The following is a 20,943-nucleotide window of genomic DNA, read 5'->3' as shown; positions in this document are numbered from 1 at the left end:
TGGTATGACGGAACCCATCGAGAGGATTTCGGATAAATGAAAAAAAAAAAGTTCTCTGCTAAAAGAAGCGGAATGCACAACCGCATTTATACGCACACACGAACACCAATACTGGCACCATTTATTTATTTATCTCGTTCACTTGTCCTTGTTGTTTCTGCTGTTGGGAAAGGGGGAAAACGAACATTCATAGCAATGTTTATACAGGAACAAAAGAGAAAGAAAGAAAGAAAGGACAAGAGGGAGAGAGGGAAGGTAAAAATAACTATATATATATATATATATATATATATATATATATATCTTTGTAAATATCTTTGTAAATATACGTGTATTTCGATGTGTATTGCCTTCCCCTTCACCTCTACTACCTACGCACTAACGAAAGCGTTGAATTATTTTATTTATTTATTTATTTTTTGCTTCTTTGATGATTCATTTTTTTATTTTATTTTATTTTTTTATTTTTATTTTTTTTGCTTCTCTCCCTTATATTCCTCGTCCCATTTTATTCCTCTCAACTTTCCTTCCTTCCTTCCTTCCTTCCTTCCTCGATTTCCTCTTTCTCTCTTCCCATATTTCCTTTAATAATTTTCAATTAACGCACTTCACTGCCGTCTCTTTCTTTCTTTTTTTTTTCAAATATAAAAAAAATTTATATAAACCATCCCATTTTCCCTCCACCCCATAACAAACACAAACACAAACACGCGCGCACCTGTCAAAATGTCAAGACACAACCAAACATAAAGAGTGGGGGAGTCGAGAAGAAGATTTTCAGATTATTTATTTATTTATTTTCGTTTATTTATTTATTATTTTTCTTTTTATCTTATTTTTTTTTTTTCTCTCTCTCTAAAAAAAAAAAAAGATAAAAAGATGATCAAAGTAAGCACGCACTAACATACATTTTATTCATTCAGCAAAAGATGTGATTCGCAGCAGAAGTTTGGGGGGGGGAGAAACAAAACAAAACAAAACAAAACGAAAAAAAAAAAGAAAAAAAACAGACGAAACGAAACGAGACGAGAGGGAAAAAAAAGAGGAAAAAAAAAAGATGACGCCGAGAAGAAACGGCGGCGGTCCGATCTGACAGACGATCACACATTTAAAAGTTAATTTCCCAGAAATGAAAGAAAAAAGAAAAGAAAATAAAAGAAAAAGGCATTTACCCTACACATATTCACACACACACACACACAAAACACGCACACATTTTTCTCTCACATAATTTTTTTTTTAAAGTCAAAAAAGAAAAAAAAAGAAACGAATTCCAAACAACAACAGTGACAATAAAACATTCGAACAGCAACTCGAGCGTACACAAACACTAAAGAAACACGATATTTACAGGGCCTTAACCAACCAACCAACCAAAAAAAAAGGTTGTGGGAAAAAACATTTTGAAAACAACAACAACAAAAAAGAAAGGAAAAATTGCGCCGCTCCCGCCACTGGGGCATATGTAAAAAAGTTAAATATAAAAAAAACAAAAGAATTTAAAAATAAAGTTAAAGATGATTCGGAGGGGAGACATCTGACATCAAAACGTAATAAAACATAACACAATAAAACATCAACCAACCAACAAACAAACAAACTAACTAAAAAACAAACAAACATCAACAATTTAAATTGTGAAATCGGAGACGTCTCTGAGGGCTAAAAAAAAAAAGAAAAAGAAATCATCTCTTCTCTTTTTTCTTTTCTTTTCTTTTTCATTTGATTTCACTACATGGCCTCAAAACATGCGAACAATACAAAAAGTAAATAACATGCAAATAAATATCAGCCCCCAGAAATTTCTCCCTTTTTTTTCTTTCAAAACAAATCAAAACAAATTCTTTCTTTTCCCCCCTCCTCCTCCTCCTGCATTCTTATATATCCATCCACACTTTCTTTTTTTTAAAAAAAGAAAAAGAAAAAACCTCGTGCAACATCTAAGGAAATAATATGAACTTCAATTACCAAATAAACGACAAAAAAGGCAAAAAGAAAGAAAAAAAAATGAGAAAATAAATAAATAAATAATTGTTGATGAACAAATTAACAACTCCTCTCCCCCTCCCCAAACAAACACACACAAAAAAGAGGAATAATAATAACAACAATAATAACAGTAGCAATAACAGCAAATATCATTATAGTTATTATTGTTATTACTACTATTATATGAATAATTCCCTCCAATTGCTTCTTTTTATTTTTATCTTTTATTTCTTTTCTTTTGTTTCACCCCGCCTCGCCCGCCCGCCCTTTTCCTTTTCCCCCCCCTCCATCATATTTCAATGACATTTCAACCGTTCTCATTATCACGCTGGAGAATAATATACATAAAATATAACATATATTAAAATATAATATATATTATATATATATTCATGCGTAAACTCAAACTCACCCCCAAATCCGCTCCCCCCTTTTGTTCCCCTCCTTTTAAGATTAATCGTATCAAATTCGAGAGAAATTTCATTCATCAACCGCCGTAAATAAAAAAAAATCGGAGGAGGAGGAGGAGGAGGAGGAATGGACAGAAGTGACAAAAAGAAAAAGAAAAAGAAAAAAAGAAAAAAAGGAAGTGAAAAAAGAAACCAGCGCATGAGAGGTGATATACAAGTCATAATAACGATAGCAGCATCGTTAGCAATAATAATAATAATAATAAAAGTAATAATAATGTCAATAATGACGGTAATAGGCACAAAAGCCTCACACTGCTGTCAAACATGTAAAGCCGCAAGTGTACAACAGGGGGAAGGGAAAAGTGAAGAAGGAGCGGGGGATGAAAGAAAAAGGAGAAAAATTGAAAGAAAAGAGAAAAAAAAAGACAATTCTGAAGGGAAATTTGTGGACGTAAGAAACAAAACAGGAAACAGTTGTTTTCTTTTTATCTTCATCAGAATACACCTACACTTCACACAATACGCCGTGACCATGAGGGCCTCAACATAACGAAAGATATAAAAGTAAAAAAAAAAGTAAAAAAAAACGAATATGTTAATAATGAAGAAGATAAAGTGTGTGTACGTGTGTGCGAAAAAAAAAAGAGGGGGATTGAGAATATGAAAGAAGGGAAACAAATTAAAAAAGGGTGTGACAAAACAAGCAATCGACGTACATCTCTTTTCCTCTTTTCCTAAAGAAAAAAAAACAACAACAAAACGAAACTCGGCACCACGGCAACAGATCCACACCAGTCTTTCTAATTTCTTGATTATTATTGTTGTTATTATTTTTTTTATTTTTTATTTTTTAGCTGTCAACGCTCCACATTTCATCTCTCAATTCCCGAAACCTTATCCGTTACTATTATTATGTTTTTTTTTCCTTCTCCCTTGCTATTCCCCCGTTTCCTTTCCCTTTCCCTTTGGTTCCTTTTGTGTTTTATTATTTTATTTTTTTTTAATCCTTGTGGATTCCACCCAACACACCACCCGAAAGATACCCTGACCGCATGAACAAATCAATAAATAATAGTAATAATAATAACAATAACAATAGTACCAATAACAACAAGGATGAGGGGAATTAGGAAGGTGAACGTGAAAGCTAAAAACGAAAAAAAAAAAGACATGGATAGTAAATGCTGCAGGGCTTTAAAATAGAGGTAAAATTGATAGTTAAAAAACAACTACGATAGTCATGCGAATGCATATCACGGCATTGAACATATATGGAAGTGTATATATGTATATATATATATATATACTTATTTATTTATTTATTCGTGGATTTCGGTGTTAGCTGGTGGTTACCTGAGCCTCAGCGAGCAAACAAAACAAAATGAACTTAACATTGAGGTCGTTACACCCTCTATAGAAGCCCAATCGCAAGAGTGGAAGCCAAGCATGGGTAACAGCGAGAATAAGAAAGGAACCAGAGAGCACGCGCAAAAAGGGGAAAGGAGTAAAAAAAAAAAAGAGGGGGGAAGAGGGATGGGGCATCACAACGACAATAACAGCACAAAACAATAATGATATAACAAACGAGAGAACCAAACGAACAAAAGGAAAACGACAATTTATTTATTCGAAGGTGCGAAGAGAAATAAATGATCCACCCAAACAACAACGACAATACCAACACACGAGGAAGAAAAAACTGAAAAATATCATATATTGTGACACACCTACAAACACGTGTGACAATATATGTTAACGGAGGGAACTGCGAGGAAATTTGTGGAAAAAACAAAAAAAACACAATAATAAGAACAACAACAACAATGGAATGGGAGGAAATGTAAACATACAGAAGGAAAGGATTATTATTTTATTTTATTTTTTTCCTCCAAAAAAAAAAAGAATGGGTGTAAGAAAACAAAACAGGATTCACTAGGATGAGAAATAGGGAGGGAGGGAAAGATTAAAGGAAAAGCACAAATAATAAACGTCCAAAACAAAGTGGAGATCAGCGGCCCCGCTTGTGTGCGTGAAGTGGAAAGAGCAAAAAAAAAAAAGTAAAAGAAAAAGAAAGTGAGAAGTCGGTTGCCACATACAGTGGCCCTGCTACCAGCACCACCACTGTCGCTCTTCACAAAAACAAAAAAAACAAAAAAAAAGAGAGCAAATAAACAAACAAACAAACGCTCTCTCTCTCTCTTTCTCTTTCTCTCTCACACGCAGGCACGCACGCCATATAACGAGTTCCGCCACGCTCCAGTCTAACCTTCAACACATTGCAACTTCACTTCGTCATCCCCTTCTTCCTTTTTCCCCCTTTTCCACATTTTATTTAATTTCATTACAAAGGGGTTGTAGTCTCTTCCTTTGCACAAGGAGCGGATACACCTTGTAGTGATGTGGTTCGTGAGGGGGTTCGTGAGCTCGCAGCGGAGTCCGTTGCAACAACAACGTTTAACATCAACGGCCGCGTTGTTTCAAAGTCCACCGCCCGCATATATGCCTTCACCTCTGAAGAGACACGAAGTGAAAGAACATCATCGCTTCCCCCAAAGGAACTCACACTGCGATGTGGCATTAATGCCCCTCCACTTGCACCTCCCACTCGAGAGGCGAGGGCAGTCAACTGCGGGATGGAGAGAACACGATCGAATAGCCGTTGAGTATTGGGAGACATCGCCGCCTCCTCCCTGGCCTGGAGCTGAGTAATAACATTTTCCAACTCCCTCAGTTGCTTTTTCAGTGCCGATGAAGTACCTTCACCCGCACTTGAGTCTTCTGCCGTGGAGTTGTCACTACCATCCTTCTGTACATCTTCCGTTTTCGTTCCCGAAATACAGGAATTCGCAGGATGCATACGTTCTAAAAGGGCTACAACCAGCTTCGTGAGAAACCTCACATCGGAACGGTACTGCTGCAACAACAACTCGCTCCCTTCCCCACATACATCCGATTCACTCTTTCGTCCCTCCACTTCAGTCGAAGGCACTTCTCCATTCTTATCCGATTGAGAGGTGTGAGCTGCAGATTCTCCATTTATTTTAACTTTAGGCCCTCCCAGCGTATCGTTGCCATGAGCCCACCGGTGTGGTGGAGGAACTGCAGCGGCAGCGGCTTCGGGATAAGGCGGAAGCTCAGCCATGAACGGCGGCGGGGGTGGCGGTGGGGGAGGCGGAGGTGTTTGGTTTAGACGTCCCCAAGTCATGGAATGCGATGAGCGGGTGCCGCCAAATGTGTCCAACATCCGTTCTTCTATAATCCCGCTCGAGTTGGGCGACACCGCTGCATATGGCGGTGGAGGACGAACCGAAGGTGGAAACATTGGTTTTATTGGGTGTCCCATAACTCCAGGGCCGTGCGGGACGCTGCTGGAGAGGCTATTATTGGACATCTGAAAACTCCCACTTCCAACGGGGCTTAACCTCTGCGCATTCATAATATTTCCGGGGACAGTTTGATTGAAGGAAGCGTGCTGGTGTAAGAGGTCGTTCCCCGGTGTATGGCGAATCAAACTGGTTCCATTTATTTCGCCACATGGTGCAACGGGCATGGGTGGAGCCGGAGGAACACTCGATGCAAACGCCCTCGTCCGCGATGATGAGTTACTCTCGACGATTACTGGTGGCGGATTCCTATTCGAAAGCTCCGCTGCGCGTCCGGCGGCCTCCGGAGGCAGGGGCTTATTTTTTGGATACATTTTTTCCCGTGTGTTTACTATACGACAGGGGTTCTTCAGTAAATAAATAAATGTATTGTATTTATGATTGTATCAAAGTATCCGAACGTTTGTGTACGTTGTGTTTTCTTCTTTTTTTTCTTCGTGACCTTTCTTCTTTTTTTTTTTGCCTGACGGGTACTCTCTCCAACGATAAAAACTTTTCCAGCTTCTTGTATGTTTGTGTACGTCTCCGCTTATGTCCTAGCAACTTGGCAACGAAACAAACACACGAACTTACACAAAACCCCAAAAATCAGTGCTGACAGTTGGTGTCTGATGTCCTGTCCACCCGCTTACGTTGCTTCAGCAGCAAGCAATAGCTTCCCTACGCGACCCCCCACACACACAGGTGTGCTCCAGCTCTATTCTATTTTATTTTTTTTATTTTTTTTTTAAAAAAACAGCTTTTTTTTTTTAATTCCCTTTTTTTTTCGCACGCTCACCCCGCACCACTCCCTCTGTTCTTTGTTCCTTTCTCCCCTACTCTTGTTGACCTTTCCCCCCTTTAGGCACGTGTTTTCTGTTATTTTATTTTAATTTTTTTTTCTTTACCCTATTTTTGTTCGATTAAATCCTCCTCGCACCTCAGCCGTCACTTTCTTCGATAATTACTTTATTCGCTATTCCGCTTTGTTCTCCTTTTTCTTATTTTCACTTTTAACGTTACCGCTTAGCCGCTCTGCCTTCTAATTTCGCCCCTCAGGTATGTTTTCTCGGCCTTTTTTGTTTTGTTTTGATTTGCTCAGTTTTGTTCTCTTTTGTCTTTCCTGGCACGGTTCTAATTTTCTTAACTCCCTGACTTGGCTATTTGGGTGGATTACTGCTGTTGGTGTTGTTGATGTTGTTGTTGTTGTTTTCACAACTAATAATAATAATAATAATGTTGTTGTTTTTCTTGTATATATCAGTATTGGGATTTCAACAGCAGTACCACCGCTTGTTTACTACTCTCCTTTCCTCTGGCTCTTCTTTTGTTTTTTTGTTTTGTTTTGTTTTGTTTTCTTCTCGGCAGGCGGGCGAAAGCGGGAGCCAACAAAAAAATTATAATTATACAATTAAATAAATGATAAGTAAATAAATAAATAAATATATATATATATATATTTATTTATTTATTTATTTATAGCTGCGATTATTATTTTTCTTCCGCCTGCGATTCCGTTTCTCCCCTTAGTGTAATACCCCACGAACACACGTGAAAAAAAAAAATTGAAGGGTGAAGTACAAAGAAGAAACACACACACTCACACCTACACAAAAGCCGGAGAAACCAAGCAGGTACTTGAAGTACAACCGGTGGCAAATATATGAAAAAGAAAAACGAAAACTTACCGAACCAAATAAGGACCCCACACACACACAAAAAAAAAACCTTTTCCCAAGTTGTACGGAACAAACAACAGCACCAACAGAAGAGACACGACGGTGACCACAAGGGCTAACAAATTATATAAAAACAAACAAATAAACAAATAATAATAACAATAACAATAATAATATAATAATAAAAGGAAATGATAATAGCGAAAGTAAATTTTTTTTAAAAAAGGGAAAAGTGTACGTCCCTTGAGTGCGGTACAAAGTATAACAAAGCTGCAAAAACTACCTTTTGCCCACCTATTATTCTCTTCTACTCTCCTTTTTTTCCTACTTCACTATACGTGTATTTATATTTATATATGTCCGTAACCGCTGTGTTGTGTTGAAAGGAGTGATAATGTAAATAAAATGACAGCATAAATTAGCGATAGTGGAAAAAAAAAGAAATGAGGAAAGAAAGAAAGTAATAATAATAAACGGCTTCCAGCAAACGAGTGGCAGTAGAGCAGAAGAACTCCAGTAACGTCAAAATACACATAATAATAACAATAATAGTTGTTATTGTTACTATTGGGCACGCTGCCACTTCAAAATAGACATACATATATACATAGACAGATATATATATATATATATATATCTGGTAAGAAGAACTAAATCACCTGAGCTACGATACAATTAATACGGTAGCGTGGATATAGCACATGAGGAAGCGGGACAAAAACGGATTCAATAAACATTTCACCGTGCTAAGGAGACATCACTCACAATATGTTCCCTTGTCTTCCCTTGTCTTGTCTTGCCTTCAACATAAACAACACATGTGGTTTCACGTGAACTCACATGAAATACGGAACCACGATATTCCTCCATCTTTTATTTTTTTGGCTAATGGGTTATCAGCACATCAGTCCTCCTCTCCTTTACGCATAAAAAAAAAGAGCCTTATGTAATACCGACACCCACAATAATAACATAAACTCAACCTATCTTTCTTGGTGCTATATGTTCCTTTAGAGCAATAATAAAAGAAGAAAATAAAATTGAGAGTCATTCGTCCCAATTCCAACAGAGTTGACAATACCCCACTCCTTCTCTCTCTCTCTCATACATACACACACACGCACAAAAAAAAAAAAAAGAGGACCAACGCATTGTTTTTTTTTCCATGTAATATAAGCAGTGGGTGTGGGAATGTGTAAAACAGTTTTTTTTTTTAAAATAAAGGTTTCTTTACTCATATATATATATCATAAATACCGGGTTCTTACGTCCCTTTTTCTCTTTTAAAAAATTTTTTTATAAAAAAAGTTTCATTTTATTTTGATCAGTAACCGCAGCCATAAGTAGAAACCCGCTGAATATATGTATGTGTGGGTACAAAAGCAATGTTTTGCCTTGTAACCTTATACACGCACAGGCTTCATTATGAGGTTTTCCGCACAAATAAACAAAAGATGATTGTCTGGGACGGAAAGTGGAAAGCGAAACCGATTGCACTTCAATTCGAAATCGCAATAGTAACAATAATAATAATAGTAAGTTTTTTTTTCCTTTAGTCATCCACGATTCTGATGAAACAAAACAAAAAAAAGAAAGGAAGGAAACGAAAAAAGGAGAAAAACGAAAACGGTGAGAAGGATTGAACGAAGCGCAGGTATGAAAAGAAGGGGAAAGTATTCCCCTCCCCTCCTTAAAAGTGCTTTTCTACCTTATAATGAATGCTCCTAATATATATATATAATTCCTTTTCGTTGGTATGCTTATCTTCGAAACTTGACTGGCACAACTTACACAACCCTCACTTCAGATGTGTAACACTAACTTGAATCAACGCTCTCTTTTTCTTTGGTTTGTTACATTTAGGCTAAGACGAGCAGTAAAGCAACAACAGCAACGTACAGCATCCCAAACATCTGTAAAAAAAAGAAATCAGCTCCCATTTCAGCTGCATTACACTCCATTTGTGAAGTTTCACTTCGCTGTATTTTTCTTTTTGCTTCACGCATGTAGCAGTTTTGTTGTGTACATTTTTGTTGCACGGTGGCGTGTTGGAGTTCAAACGAAATTTCTCCTAACGGTAACTCTCACCGGCCCATTGGGCCCCTTAACAGTTGAATAAACGCACAACAAAGCAAAACAGAAAAAGGTGGGAATGCTTACACATACTGGCGTGGGCCACATTACTTCCCTGCAGTAACTTCTTTCTTTTCCTTTTTTAATGTGGTTACCGAGTCATTGGTACTGTCGTCAATCCGCACAGAGGCACTAAAGTGCTTGTAAACGTCTATTCTGCCAGCCTTCCGCATTCACATTAAGCAATCGTACGCTTTCAGCAGGTGGTGGCAATTCAACCCTTACTTATTCTTCAATTATTTTTCTTCGGCGTTTCACGGAAGAAAGAACAAACAAGACATTGCAACCGACTAGAAGGAACTATTGCCCACGGCACGGAAAGATACGTATTAGTACACCGCGAGGCCCATAATGAAAGCCAATTATTCACTCCTCTAAGCAACCGACGTGGTTTCGAGATCGGGATCTATAGGCCTACGACGTGTTTCGTGTGTTTCCCCTGCAATGTTGCTTAAAGACAAAATGATTCGTTTTTTTTTCTTTTTGCATGAAGTGTGTGTGCTCCCCTCTTCACTATCTCTACTGACCTAACGTCCCTTTTGTAGCCACGGCATTTCATACAGTTCCTTCATGGTGCTACGTTCCATGGGATTAATCCTTAGGCAAGACCTCACGAACTCAATGGCATCAGCGGAGATGCACTTGTGCGTATCCGTCTCTGGCAATCCTCTTCTTTCTGGCACCTCCATTTTGCTTCCTGAGGTTTGTTCTCCTGACATCGTGTCTCCCACACCAGACTCCGTGTAAGGGCCGTTATTAGTGTTGTTGCACGTAGCACAGTGTTGGCAAAGAGGAAAGGTAAACTCCCTCCCCGCTGACAGAGGGAAGTTGGCGTCACTAGTCAATGAACCTTCCAAATCCTCGTTGAGCACCGCATCTCCAGCATGTGGTTGGTGGCCCTCTTGAATCCTCCAGCTGTGCAAAGATGAATTATTGCTAACAAACACAGATGTTGATCTTCTACCCAAAGGGAACTTGGATGGAGAGTGGGTGCGACGAAAGGGTGTCGCCTCTCCGGCCGCATTTGGTTGAGAAAAACATGAAACTGCTGAAAATTCGGGCTTGTTTTCTCTTGACACGGGCGCCTTCCCCGCTTCACTTAACGAACCGAAGGAAGTCGTAGGCACGGTTGCCGTGTTGGAACTACTTCTGCAACCACAACAAACACGCATCGACGTGTTAGTATGACCGTACGGAGAGCGTTGTGCGCCATCAGCCTCTTCGTGAGCTCGTGGGGACCCTCCGACCTCACTCGACTGAAGCAACTTACTGTCTTTCCACTCTCCACCAATTGCGCACTGAGTCGGGGACGATGCCAAAAGTTGTGCACCGACTTCATCTTCCCTACTGACCCTGGACATACCGCTATTACACCAGTCGGTGCAATCGGGTTTGGTGGAACTACGACTAACATGATGATCAAGTGTATCCGCATCATTTGATGCCAAGAACCGGCCACATGATGAAGAGCTAAACATCTGTTGTGAAGCTGTCCGTTCCGTGGTTCCCTCTAAAAAGATTGCGCTGCTCTCTGGGGGCTCGGAGCCATGAAGCGACCGATTGCAGAGTGTCGGACCTTTCAGGCCCTCTCCGCTGGGACACCCGTATGCCTTCCGAAGCGGCTCTTCAAAGGGATCCGGCTGCGCGTTGATCGCTTTCATCTGGGAGCGGGAGCTACGGGCCAACCATGGCAGTCGGCCCATGAGAAGCACAAACGTAGTGACACCTAAGGCGAAGACGTCTGCCTTGAAGAAATCAGCCACGGGAGTACCTGTGGGATCACATGCGGGTAATCCTGCGCAGTCTGAGGGAGACACTTCACAACCTGGGTTATTGCTCCCCGATAAGGAAGCTACACCAGTGCTCGCAACTTGTTTACATTCACTACCAACGGAAACCGAAGCGTTGTCATTCTGTGTTCTCACAGACGTGTCGGTCGTTTGCAGACTACCAATCTCTTCTCTCTCACCTTCCGGGAGTGTTTTTACGGGCAGTTCGTCATTCATTCTTGAGCACACCTGATGGCTGTTCGTGCTCCCGATACTAGTGTCTTTATGGGATGCCGCGTCAGAGAGGGCAACCCGTACCTCACTCGAAGCTAACATTTCGGGGGGTAGAAACGCCACTGTTCCCTCACGTGGAACAGGTGAGGTACACCCATCCACCATTATTGAGACCCCAAAATCGGAGAGTTTAACACACTCCTCCGCATCCAGAAGAATATTTTGCGGCTTCACATCACGGTGAACGATACCAAGGTCATGGACGTAAATCAACGCTTCCACGACGCTACGTATAGCCCGTGCGACTTCTTCTTCTGGCAGAGCAGCCCCACTAACACTTGGCACGACAGTGCCGTCACCTTCCAATGTCATGACAGCGCCCTTCTCGGCAAGCTCAAGGACTAAATAAATTTTTCGGCTGAAGGGGTCGTCGATCACCTCAACAAGTGAAAGTATGTTAGGATGCCTTAACTTCTTCATTATATCAATTTCACGCCGCACATTGTTCAAGGCGCAGTTCGCCCCAAAACCCTTACGTCTAAGCCTCCCACGGTTGTAGACCTTCATGGCGTAGAACGCTTTCTCATGAAGATTATAACAAAGAAACACTTTAGAGGAAGACCCCACGCCAAGGCACCACCTAAAGTATATGACATACTTGTTGTTAAGCATCATTTTTGCATCATCTAATGACTTCCTGACGGCGACACAACAATTGATGACGCCTTTCTTCAACACATTTACACGCGGACGTCCCGCGTTCACATTAATGAGTTCCACGGGCTCAGGAGGTATACACTCGCTGACCCATTCACTTATAAGCTCGGAAGAATGTGCTCGGCAACCTAAATTGGTGCCGTGAATTTTGCAAGTCTTACGATTAAAAGAATCTTCAGCCGCTCCCCCGGGGCAGGAGAATTGTTCTGTTGGTGATGAGCCCACTGTCAACCCGCACGTGCATATTGTTTGGCCATCCGTGTCCGCTGTTGGGGGCCGCTTTTCGCTGTGGAAGTTTCTCTCCCGTTGCGGCTCTTCCTTTCGCGGAGATGAGGTTAGAACACCACCAGCACACTCGCTGGACTGTACGCTACGAGCAGGGCAACTCCGCGCGTCGCTAACGTGCCTTTCTAGTGCGGGAATCGCAGACAACGCGTCACACGAAACACCCCTGTTCTGAAGTATAAGTAATGAGCGGCCCTCGCCAACTGCAATACGGCGCTTGATGTCGTCTTCCTTATAGTTCAGCTTTCTGAAGTCGCTATTGAACATTAGCGAGGAGTAGCTTTGGGGGGTCATAGGTTTGACTAGGGCGTTCCCCACAACCTCATTGTCATCGTCAATATCGTCCTCCACATTCTGCGCAGCTGCATTTACTATTTTAATGGGTGTAGTTGACCTATGAGCCCGCAGCTCCTCAGCAACCGTAGCCGTACAGCCGATTTGATCTGCAGCTAATCGGTTATTATCGTGGGCCGTTCCTGTCCCACTCCTATCGTGGCATCTGTCTACACCGTCGTTAGGATCATGTACTTCTAGCGACTGCTCAGTTACTTGGGCGCAATTAACCCCGTGAGGTCCTTCCAGCTGTCTGCTACCGCTCGCCGAAAATTGAGACGGGGCCCTATCCATATCCATGGACGGCAGGACGTGGGACCGGTGCTGGCGGTGTTTCCCATCAACTGATGATTCCTTTTCATGACCATCAAGTTCTCTTCGTTCCCCATGACCGCTGCCGTTACTGTAGAAGGGTTTATCGCGCACTGATTCTGCAGACGGAACCTTTGGTAAGAGAGTCATAATCCCCCTCCCTTGTTCATTACCGGATACATTTTCATCTGGCGGTGAGCGGTGTCCCTCTGCAGGCGGATGGTGTTTTCTATCCTTTCCCCCATATGCACTCGCCGCAGAGGGACTACCCTCTTTTGACGCATCCTCAGAATCCGCTGGATGAGTTCCTCTAACGTACTTTAGGACGAAATCCAGTAACATCGCACGCCTCACAAACGATGCCGCTCGTTAGGTTAACAAATGTCAATCCCCGTAGATAACCCTCTTATTCACCTGCGCCTCTTTTCCACTATCCTATGCTTATATAAGAGGAGATATTTGTGTTCGTTCCTCAACTGATGGTCAAGTACGCAACCAGTACACGGAACTCAAAAGAAGGAGGCGGTAAAGAGGCAATGAAGTTCGTTCAGCTGCTGCGTGCGCCGCTCTGCCCAAACAAATGCCCACCAGTTTCTGTTTCGCCACTCACCCTCCGTATTAGTATGAGAATATGTGCAACAAGGGAGCGAATACTTTTTTTTTTTGTTACTGCCGCAGTTCCTTTGCTTGCCTAATTCGTCACCTTTCCACACAAATAACAGGCCTCTATTTCCCACTATTCAGTTCTTCCCCCCCCCCTTGTGCTAATAATCTTGCTACTACTTCGGTCTGCTGTTCCTTTTTTTTCTTTAATTCTTCTTCACCAACTTTCTTTATAATCCTCTTTTCTTATTGTATTGGCGCCTTCTAACCAATGATCAATCAGTCACTCAATCAAACAAAAAGTGAAGCTCGACGACAACTTTGACGTTGGCTCCGCTCTTTTTTTTTTCTTCTCACAAGCTGAGATACGGGCACAGACACACGCTTAATTCATCTAAAAACCTAAATACTGCAGGGTCCCTCGGGCTTAGCCTTGATACAACAATAAAGGAAGGATAAATATCTGTGAGTTCGCGTATGCACGCAAAGATATGAAAAATGTGTGGCGAAAATAACAAGAAAAAAAAAGAAAGGGGGAAAAAAGGAAACGGAAGCATGTCAAAGAGCAGGTCGGAAACAGGTACAAAAGTGATAGGCACGTCAAGAAAGAAAGAGAAAAAGATAGAGGGAAAAAAGATATGCCAAAGAGAAGCGCTATGGAGCGGGAGAAAACTTTGAGGAAAATACAGGCCTCTGTATTATGGTTCCCTCCTTATCAGTAGAATAAAAATGAGGAAATATCAACTAAGGGAAAGAACAGAAGCTTGTGACGGAACCGAAAGAAGCTGGACGCTACGATATAAATAGCACACCGACTGAACAAAAAACAAAAAAAATAGGAAAGAAAAAAGACACACACACACAAAAAAAAAAGAAAAAGATCGTGAAAGAAGATGGAACTCGAGGGCTCACCGACCCAGCCTCGAAACGGAAAACAAAGCAACAGTCCTCTTCAGGTACCAACAAACATCCACGAGGTGAATGTTGCCCCCGCTGCATCTTTTTTTTTTTACGCTACCACCCTCTTGACAATCGCCCTCCGCTGCATTAAATGTGCCGCGGAACTTTTGAAGACACCCCTCCCCTTCATGCGCTTCGTTACACCACACACAAACATGTATGTTTGTATTCACGTTCGTCCACGCGTACGGAACCACCTCCACAGCCCATCAAATATTAATTATATATCGGCCCGTCATTAGAAAAAAGTCGCAACGGACCGCCGTGGTCAGAAGAGCTTTATGCTCAAAACGAAGTCAAACCAACCACTCGGATGGCACCACCGTCTATCACCCTTTTCAGCGCCTCGGTTCCTCCCCAAATTCTTCCGCCTCCCAAATGTCCTTTCGTACACATACCCACGCAATCACGCTGTACGTTAAAGCGAAAACACACAACTGGAAGAAGAGGGGAACAAAGAGAAATAAACCAGGGGAGGGGGATCTCCCGTCCACCATTTCAGGGGGGAGGTAATCAAGGAGAACCGAATATGGATAAAATTCAAAGGATGGGAATGTAGGACAGAATAATGCAGAAGTTCCCTTCACAACCGCCAAACGACAGAGGCATACTTACTGAAAGAATGGGAGGGGTGAAAGAAAGGCGGAAAAGTAAACAAGGCAGGCTCTTAGTTAGGCTATCGTGATTCTTGAAAACAATTTTGGAGCTTAACAAGGCCACGGCATCAACACCCAGAAGCTCTGCGAGGATGTTCACCCAACACCTACCCACTAACGCAAACGACGAAGCCAACTAACCGTGTCTTCCACATGACGGTGCAACCCCTCCATTAGCGTGGCGGATGAAGCTCCGGCCGCTTGAGCGTCGGCACGGGCCTTGGCTGCGTTTCTGATTGCTGCAGACACAAGTTCCATTTCATCGGGGTGAACAACGACGTTGAATTCTTTCACTGGCCCCCCAGATTCGTACACACTTTCACCTGATGCCACGGAGGCTCTTGACGTGCGCTCAACCCCAATCCCCTCAAACATAACGTCTTCCTCTGTGGCTGAAACGAAAGACACCACAGTTTCTCGAGTCTCCGCAACTTCCTTTTCCGTTTTATGGCCACTGCTGGCACTTTCAGTCGTGGAATTCATTGCGTCGGTGCCGCCCCGTGGGGCAGCAGCTGCCGTCTCGTCCCCTTCCGATGCTGTCGCCACGTCTTCACGTGGCTGCTCGGCGAAACTGCTCTCGTCGCTCCTGCCTTCATCTGTGGAATCAAAGCTTTGGGTATAACTCTGGTTGTGAACTTCATCTTTACAATCGTTAGTGTTGGCCAGCTCTCCTTCGTGTGATGAGAAGTCATCATCCTCCTCAGCCACCGCGGAGGCCGGATTTACTTCTTCACCATTAAGCAGAGACCCTTTCACACCAGAGGTCCCATCCACAGCGAGTGGATCTACGTGCCTCACCATCAATGAATCATCGACGTGTGGGTGCCCTGAAGATGGTGTTGGACGATTTCGAAGAGGCTGTTCCTCTTCCACACCTTCAACTTCCACCGTCCCAGAGGGCTCAAGGGTATGGTCGACACACTCCGCCGACTGGCGGTCAGAGAGAAATATTAGTGCATCAACGATGTTCGCATCAAAAGGTTTCCGTGCGGTCTCCTCATGCCGGGCACGTCTCTCCATGTCAGGCATCAAGGGAGCATCTTGTTGCCCAAGACTTACAGACGGCGGTGGTGGAACGAGTGTGATGGAGCTGTGTAGAACCGCGAAAGCCTTTTCAAGCGAGTCCACCAATGCAATCTTCGACACAGCATCGGGAGTGAGAAGGCTAATTTCAGAAGCATCCCCTCCATGTACCACCGGTTCATGGAAGTTATTGGCGCCCGGTACCACACCTGCCCGCCCCAGAAACACCTCGTAATCGTGAGATGTAAGACTTGCGGTCGAAGCCTGTATGTCTGTGCAGTTAACATACTGAGGCTTTGTGTTTACATGCAGAGCTATGCGGCATGCATGGCAATCAACAGCTATAAAAGAGCAGCAAGCTGTGTGCACTGTCACGTGTTCGCACGATTCCATAATAACCCTCGTGGCCGCGCAAACGACAATTTCAAGAGGTCCTGTGCACTTACGAATAAATAGCGTCTCCACCACGTCATCAACATGTATAATACCCATTGCAATGCGTTCAAATACCACCTCAACGAGCATCGGCTGCGACGAGGCACCAATCGAATGCTCCCGACCACTTAAAGTTTCAGATGGGCGTGGAATAGAAACGTTCACTAGATCGTGAAAACGAACCGGTGGCAAAGCGTTGTCGCTTCCCCTACCTTCGGTACTTGCTGTCCCACGGGCGTGTTCAATGAGAGGTATCACCACCCACTCCGACTCATCGCGCATTTCCTGCCAAGCCTCGAAGAACAATGTGGAGGGTTCCGTGTCACTGGGAACGAAATTTACTGTGAACATCAGCGGGCACGCCGCATCGAATTGTACGTTATTACACGCCTGCAAGTCAATTGCCCCCGCGTCGCTTTCATGGCGCGTGATCGCATTTAGTGTGATGACGTCTTTCTGTTGGAATGCAACGAAAAATTCTTCCCGTAAAGTCTCATCCACAGTGCTTTCCACAATTGATCCAAGGATATCCTCGATGCAAGGGGCCCGCACTGCGAGGGGAAAGAAGGTTATATCCCTGCAGTTGGTCAGCACGAGCATCTCCGTTGCAAACACGTAGACCTCCATCGATTCACATTCCTCCAGTAGCACTTCCCTTCCCATCACAAATAGTCGCATGTCGGCACAGCGCCGAAACGTGATAGCTTCGGTAGAACCAATAATAATCACAGCGCAGTTCGAGCAGTCCTCGACAAGACAATCACCAACTATATCTAATATGAATATGATCGGGAATCTTTCTCCCGCATTGCTATCCGTTGGTCCGAAAGTTGAATCCTCGGTAGCGATGCGGCGTATAACTTTATCCGTGTCATCCCGGCGCCATCGCCATAGGGGAAGCCGTGTCACATCTGACGCGAAGAGTCGTTCGTGATCATTCATGGCGGAGGAGCTACCACCACGAACTCGGGCAATCCGGATATCTTTATTCCTTACTTCCGTGGGGTACAAGAAAACATCACTGACACCGTCATCCTCATGAACGAAGCGGTTACCAAAAGCAGCAAGCGCATGGGAGTAAGGGTAGTCCTGGCCCCTTCCCAGAGTGTTACACAATTCAAGGGTTCCCTTAACGAGCTCAGGAGACTCGAGCTCAATCCCCAGCATAACGGTTGCGATATGCTCTTGTGGGAGTGGAACAGCAGCGTAATCTGCACTGAGGCCTTCGTACGCAATGCTGTACGGGGCAAGCTGTACTTCCTCCCACACCGACCTACTGTTACGACAGCTGGGTGGCGAGCAAAATCCAAGGCGAAGGTTCACACGGAGAATGTCGTGAGTCACAAGGTGCGCACTCGCAACGGCAACGAGGGGGCAGTCAACCACCGTGTCACAATAACAAAAATAACATGGCCCCATTAGAAGTTCACACCGCTCCACATTTTGTAGCACAACATAGCGAAAACGAAGCAGCACCTCCACCACACAATCTTGAAGGTTGCGAAGAATGAGTGTGTCTGTAGCAGTCAGGTACCCACTTTGTACGTCGTTCCTGTGAAGAATCAAGCGACTACCGGTCCTATTTTCCCAAACAAGGGTCCGAGCTTCAGCGTCCACCTTCATACCTTTGGTTTTAGCAACTTTCTTCAACGAAGCGAAGCAACCACTATTGTCACTGCAAGATGCGTGACGCAATGTTGACGGTGTTGCATACAATTCACAGCGCCATTCTGCAGTACAATTTCTAACAGTAGTATGCCAGTGGGGCGCTTTCACGTCCAAATAAGGCCAGCTCACAGCGGTGCCATTGTCAGTAGCCACCGAAGTGGGACCTTTGCTACCACACAATCGGGAAGTTTGAAGAGCGTTCAAACGAGCTGTAAAAATAGAATTCCTACAGAGCCGTGGCACGAAGGGTGTGGTACCGCAATCGCTTTTCATGCAATCTAAAGCTGTGGAAACAGGGTAAAACAAGCAATGAAGGACCCTGCCAATATGTGCTGAGTCTGCTTCCTCATCACTGCTTACACTCCCTGCACCTTCCATGCTGCTTTTAACGAAAGCTGCAGGTCCATAATCTGTGAAAAACGAATGCAGCAATAAGTCTCCGGCAGCAACAGTCGGTATGGCATCTTTAGATGCTCCCGCCCGTAGACACACACCCACAAAGTCTAACATGGTACTAACAAAATTGCTTTCATAACCGGCGAGTTGCATGCGCTGCAGGGTGTAGTCACACGAAAAAAGCTCCCCTCCCAGCAGTAGTGAAACGACATCCTTTTCGTCACCGCTGCTAGTAACGCTGCCATAATATTTTGACAAGATATGAACCACCTCTTGTAACTTGGCTGTACAAAAAGGGGGCACACCTAATGCACATGTCAACGTGAGTATACCGATAGCATAAACATCATCGTTAGTGCTTGGTTGGGTGCTAGATCCGTCAATGCATCCGAAGCATTCTAGAATACCAGTGTGAAAGGAGGGATCCTCTACCCATGAAAAGGCACCTTCCACCTTTCCCCCTTCGATACCTTTCGATATCAAATCCACCAGCGACTGCATAGCAGCGGCGAGACGTGGGGAAATAAAGGAAGGATCCGCAGGAAACAGCGGGTTGCTCATAATCCCACAGGGACCAGCAAGAGATGTGTGTCCCCTGTCGGCGCCGCAGAGCACGTTGCCAGCGTGAAGGCAACCGTGAACGACACCGGCATTGTGTAGAAGAGCCACTTTAGTGACAACAGACTTCACCACTGCAACCAGCTCGTTCTGTGACAGAGGCCGCGCATGAAATGCAATGACGTCAGCCAAGCTGACGGCACAGACGTCCACGTCGATAACACCAATAAGTCGGCACGCGGAATCCACGTGTATGGAATGCGCACCACGGCAAATAGGCGGCCGCTCATCTGCATGACTAGATGTTTCCGAGGCATCACCACCAGCACCGATAATATCATTACTAGTTACCTGACATTGTTTGTTCATCAATCCTTTCTCTGTAAGGGCTTGCTGCATGGACTGCATGTGCGAAGCAAGACGTTGCAGCGTGACCAACGCCATGGATTTCCCTTTGTCTTCACTACTCGCCCCTTCGTCGAGTGAGCTTGTAGAGCATCTGTAATAGAATGGCGAGAAAGTTTTTACCATTGCCTCCATGTTATGTGTGGTACTTTCTGATCCATTCAAGTCAGACACAGTGCGGTGCCCAACGTAAAAGCAACTCATCAGCGTCATGTCCACCCGAGCCATGGGGGTTAGTAGCGTATTCCAAATTTCCACGTCTTCAACGGAGAAACCGCCTTCCAGATGGGGGTCCCTGTTTTCACCGCTAATTCCATATCTGATAGAATGTTCAGCGCCATCACCCACTGGAACACCGAGACGCCCCTCTCCATGGTGTCCGCTTCCTCCCCGGCGGGCGGCAGGACGCATGGGCTCATCCTTTGCATCAAGCAGATGATGATGAAAATATTCACCCTCTAAAAGGGTTGGGTCAGCTGATGAAATCGGTCTTCCCTCCGCAGTGACACTGTTGTCATGAAATGTCTCAAAAACTAACGACTCGGTGCCGTTACGCTCAATCGGCATAAGGTCCAACGCATCTGCTGCCACTATGGTTTCTGACGCTTCGAACTCGTGGTCAGCGGCTGTGGCATTGGAGACGTCACTTGACTCGTCAAAATCCATTCACAGAGACGAATGGAGAGCCGACTATTCGGTATGACCTCCGTATCCCGCCCCGCAGCCTTCTTTGCTTTTGCTTTTTCCTACTGTCTATCTTGCCTTACAATCCCCCTTGGTTGGCTGCTGCACACACCTCTATTTGCTACAAACACTGCTATTTCCCGAGGAAGGTGATTTGCTCCCGGATTTCGTGCCAGACCTATGGCTGAAGGTCAAATAGATGAAGAGGCAACCACTTGGCGAAGAGAGCGCACCTTAACTTCTTGAAGCAAATAAGCTCCACCGTACCGTTCCGACCTTTTCACCCTTTTCGAACCCGTTCGTTGGCTTTTCTCGATTTATATACTTAC

General features: G+C 44.0%; 3 protein-coding genes across 3 annotated transcripts, besides 39 other annotated features; all 3 read right to left on the bottom strand.

Annotated features, from left to right (window-relative positions):
• Positions 1-211: 211 nt before the first annotated feature.
• Positions 212-262: a sequence feature (CT-rich).
• A 4-nt stretch (positions 263-266) lies between these two features.
• Positions 267-303: a microsatellite.
• A 96-nt stretch (positions 304-399) lies between these two features.
• Positions 400-477: a microsatellite.
• Positions 478-523: 46 nt separating this feature from the next.
• Positions 524-552: a microsatellite.
• A 77-nt stretch (positions 553-629) lies between these two features.
• Positions 630-664: a sequence feature (AT_rich).
• Positions 665-782: 118 nt separating this feature from the next.
• Positions 783-846: a microsatellite.
• A 116-nt stretch (positions 847-962) lies between these two features.
• Positions 963-1,027: a sequence feature (T-rich).
• A 98-nt stretch (positions 1,028-1,125) lies between these two features.
• Positions 1,126-1,162: a microsatellite.
• Positions 1,163-1,175: 13 nt separating this feature from the next.
• Positions 1,176-1,215: a microsatellite.
• A 251-nt stretch (positions 1,216-1,466) lies between these two features.
• Positions 1,467-1,510: a sequence feature (AT_rich).
• A 68-nt stretch (positions 1,511-1,578) lies between these two features.
• Positions 1,579-1,622: a microsatellite.
• Positions 1,623-1,688: 66 nt separating this feature from the next.
• Positions 1,689-1,718: a microsatellite.
• Positions 1,719-1,969: 251 nt separating this feature from the next.
• Positions 1,970-2,053: a microsatellite.
• A 41-nt stretch (positions 2,054-2,094) lies between these two features.
• Positions 2,095-2,129: a microsatellite.
• Positions 2,130-2,136: 7 nt separating this feature from the next.
• Positions 2,137-2,172: a microsatellite.
• Positions 2,173-2,324: 152 nt separating this feature from the next.
• Positions 2,325-2,378: a microsatellite.
• Positions 2,379-2,502: 124 nt separating this feature from the next.
• Positions 2,503-2,526: a microsatellite.
• Positions 2,527-2,541: 15 nt separating this feature from the next.
• Positions 2,542-2,591: a sequence feature (T-rich).
• A 54-nt stretch (positions 2,592-2,645) lies between these two features.
• Positions 2,646-2,697: a microsatellite.
• Positions 2,698-2,754: 57 nt separating this feature from the next.
• Positions 2,755-2,828: a sequence feature (T-rich).
• Positions 2,829-3,226: 398 nt separating this feature from the next.
• Positions 3,227-3,255: a sequence feature (AT_rich).
• Positions 3,256-3,382: 127 nt separating this feature from the next.
• Positions 3,383-3,407: a sequence feature (AT_rich).
• Positions 3,408-3,469: 62 nt separating this feature from the next.
• Positions 3,470-3,516: a microsatellite.
• A 166-nt stretch (positions 3,517-3,682) lies between these two features.
• Positions 3,683-3,708: a microsatellite.
• Positions 3,709-4,263: 555 nt separating this feature from the next.
• Positions 4,264-4,287: a sequence feature (AT_rich).
• Positions 4,288-4,539: 252 nt separating this feature from the next.
• Positions 4,540-4,587: a microsatellite.
• A 1-nt stretch (position 4,588) lies between these two features.
• Positions 4,589-4,617: a microsatellite.
• Positions 4,618-4,743: 126 nt separating this feature from the next.
• On the bottom strand, positions 4,744-6,099 carry Tb10.61.1170 (hypothetical protein, conserved; the record flags this gene model as incomplete). The annotated part of the gene is made up of 1 exon (XM_822911.1): positions 4,744-6,099. One exon carries the CDS (start codon positions 6,097-6,099, stop codon positions 4,744-4,746), a length of 1,356 nt encoding a protein of 451 aa, XP_828004.1.
• A 389-nt stretch (positions 6,100-6,488) lies between these two features.
• Positions 6,489-6,521: a sequence feature (AT_rich).
• A 113-nt stretch (positions 6,522-6,634) lies between these two features.
• Positions 6,635-6,680: a sequence feature (A-rich).
• A 161-nt stretch (positions 6,681-6,841) lies between these two features.
• Positions 6,842-6,885: a sequence feature (A-rich).
• Positions 6,886-6,941: 56 nt separating this feature from the next.
• Positions 6,942-6,975: a microsatellite.
• A 122-nt stretch (positions 6,976-7,097) lies between these two features.
• Positions 7,098-7,121: a microsatellite.
• Positions 7,122-7,176: 55 nt separating this feature from the next.
• Positions 7,177-7,221: a microsatellite.
• Positions 7,222-7,244: a microsatellite.
• A 347-nt stretch (positions 7,245-7,591) lies between these two features.
• Positions 7,592-7,628: a microsatellite.
• Positions 7,629-8,038: 410 nt separating this feature from the next.
• Positions 8,039-8,080: a microsatellite.
• Positions 8,081-8,724: 644 nt separating this feature from the next.
• Positions 8,725-8,765: a sequence feature (AT_rich).
• Positions 8,766-9,017: 252 nt separating this feature from the next.
• Positions 9,018-9,070: a sequence feature (T-rich).
• A 1,033-nt stretch (positions 9,071-10,103) lies between these two features.
• Positions 10,104-13,568, bottom strand: Tb10.61.1180 (protein kinase, putative; the record flags this gene model as incomplete). The annotated part of the gene is made up of 1 exon (XM_822910.1): positions 10,104-13,568. The coding sequence occupies one exon, from the start codon at positions 13,566-13,568 to the stop codon at positions 10,104-10,106; it is 3,465 nt and encodes a 1,154-aa protein (XP_828003.1).
• A 1,079-nt stretch (positions 13,569-14,647) lies between these two features.
• Positions 14,648-14,710: a sequence feature (T-rich).
• An 849-nt stretch (positions 14,711-15,559) lies between these two features.
• On the bottom strand, positions 15,560-20,497 carry Tb10.61.1190 (hypothetical protein, conserved; the record flags this gene model as incomplete). Its single annotated transcript, XM_822909.1, has 1 exon — positions 15,560-20,497. One exon carries the CDS (start codon positions 20,495-20,497, stop codon positions 15,560-15,562), a length of 4,938 nt encoding a protein of 1,645 aa, XP_828002.1.
• Between the last annotated feature and the right edge of the window lie 446 nt (positions 20,498-20,943).

The sequence above is a fragment of the Trypanosoma brucei genome, chromosome 10, assembly GCF_000002445.2.
Source record: "Trypanosoma brucei brucei TREU927 chromosome 10, whole genome shotgun sequence".
In the NCBI taxonomy this organism is placed as follows: Eukaryota; Euglenozoa; class Kinetoplastea; order Trypanosomatida; family Trypanosomatidae; genus Trypanosoma; species Trypanosoma brucei.
Note: the sequence above shows the minus strand (reverse complement) of the source record. Positions and strands in the feature narration are given on the sequence as shown.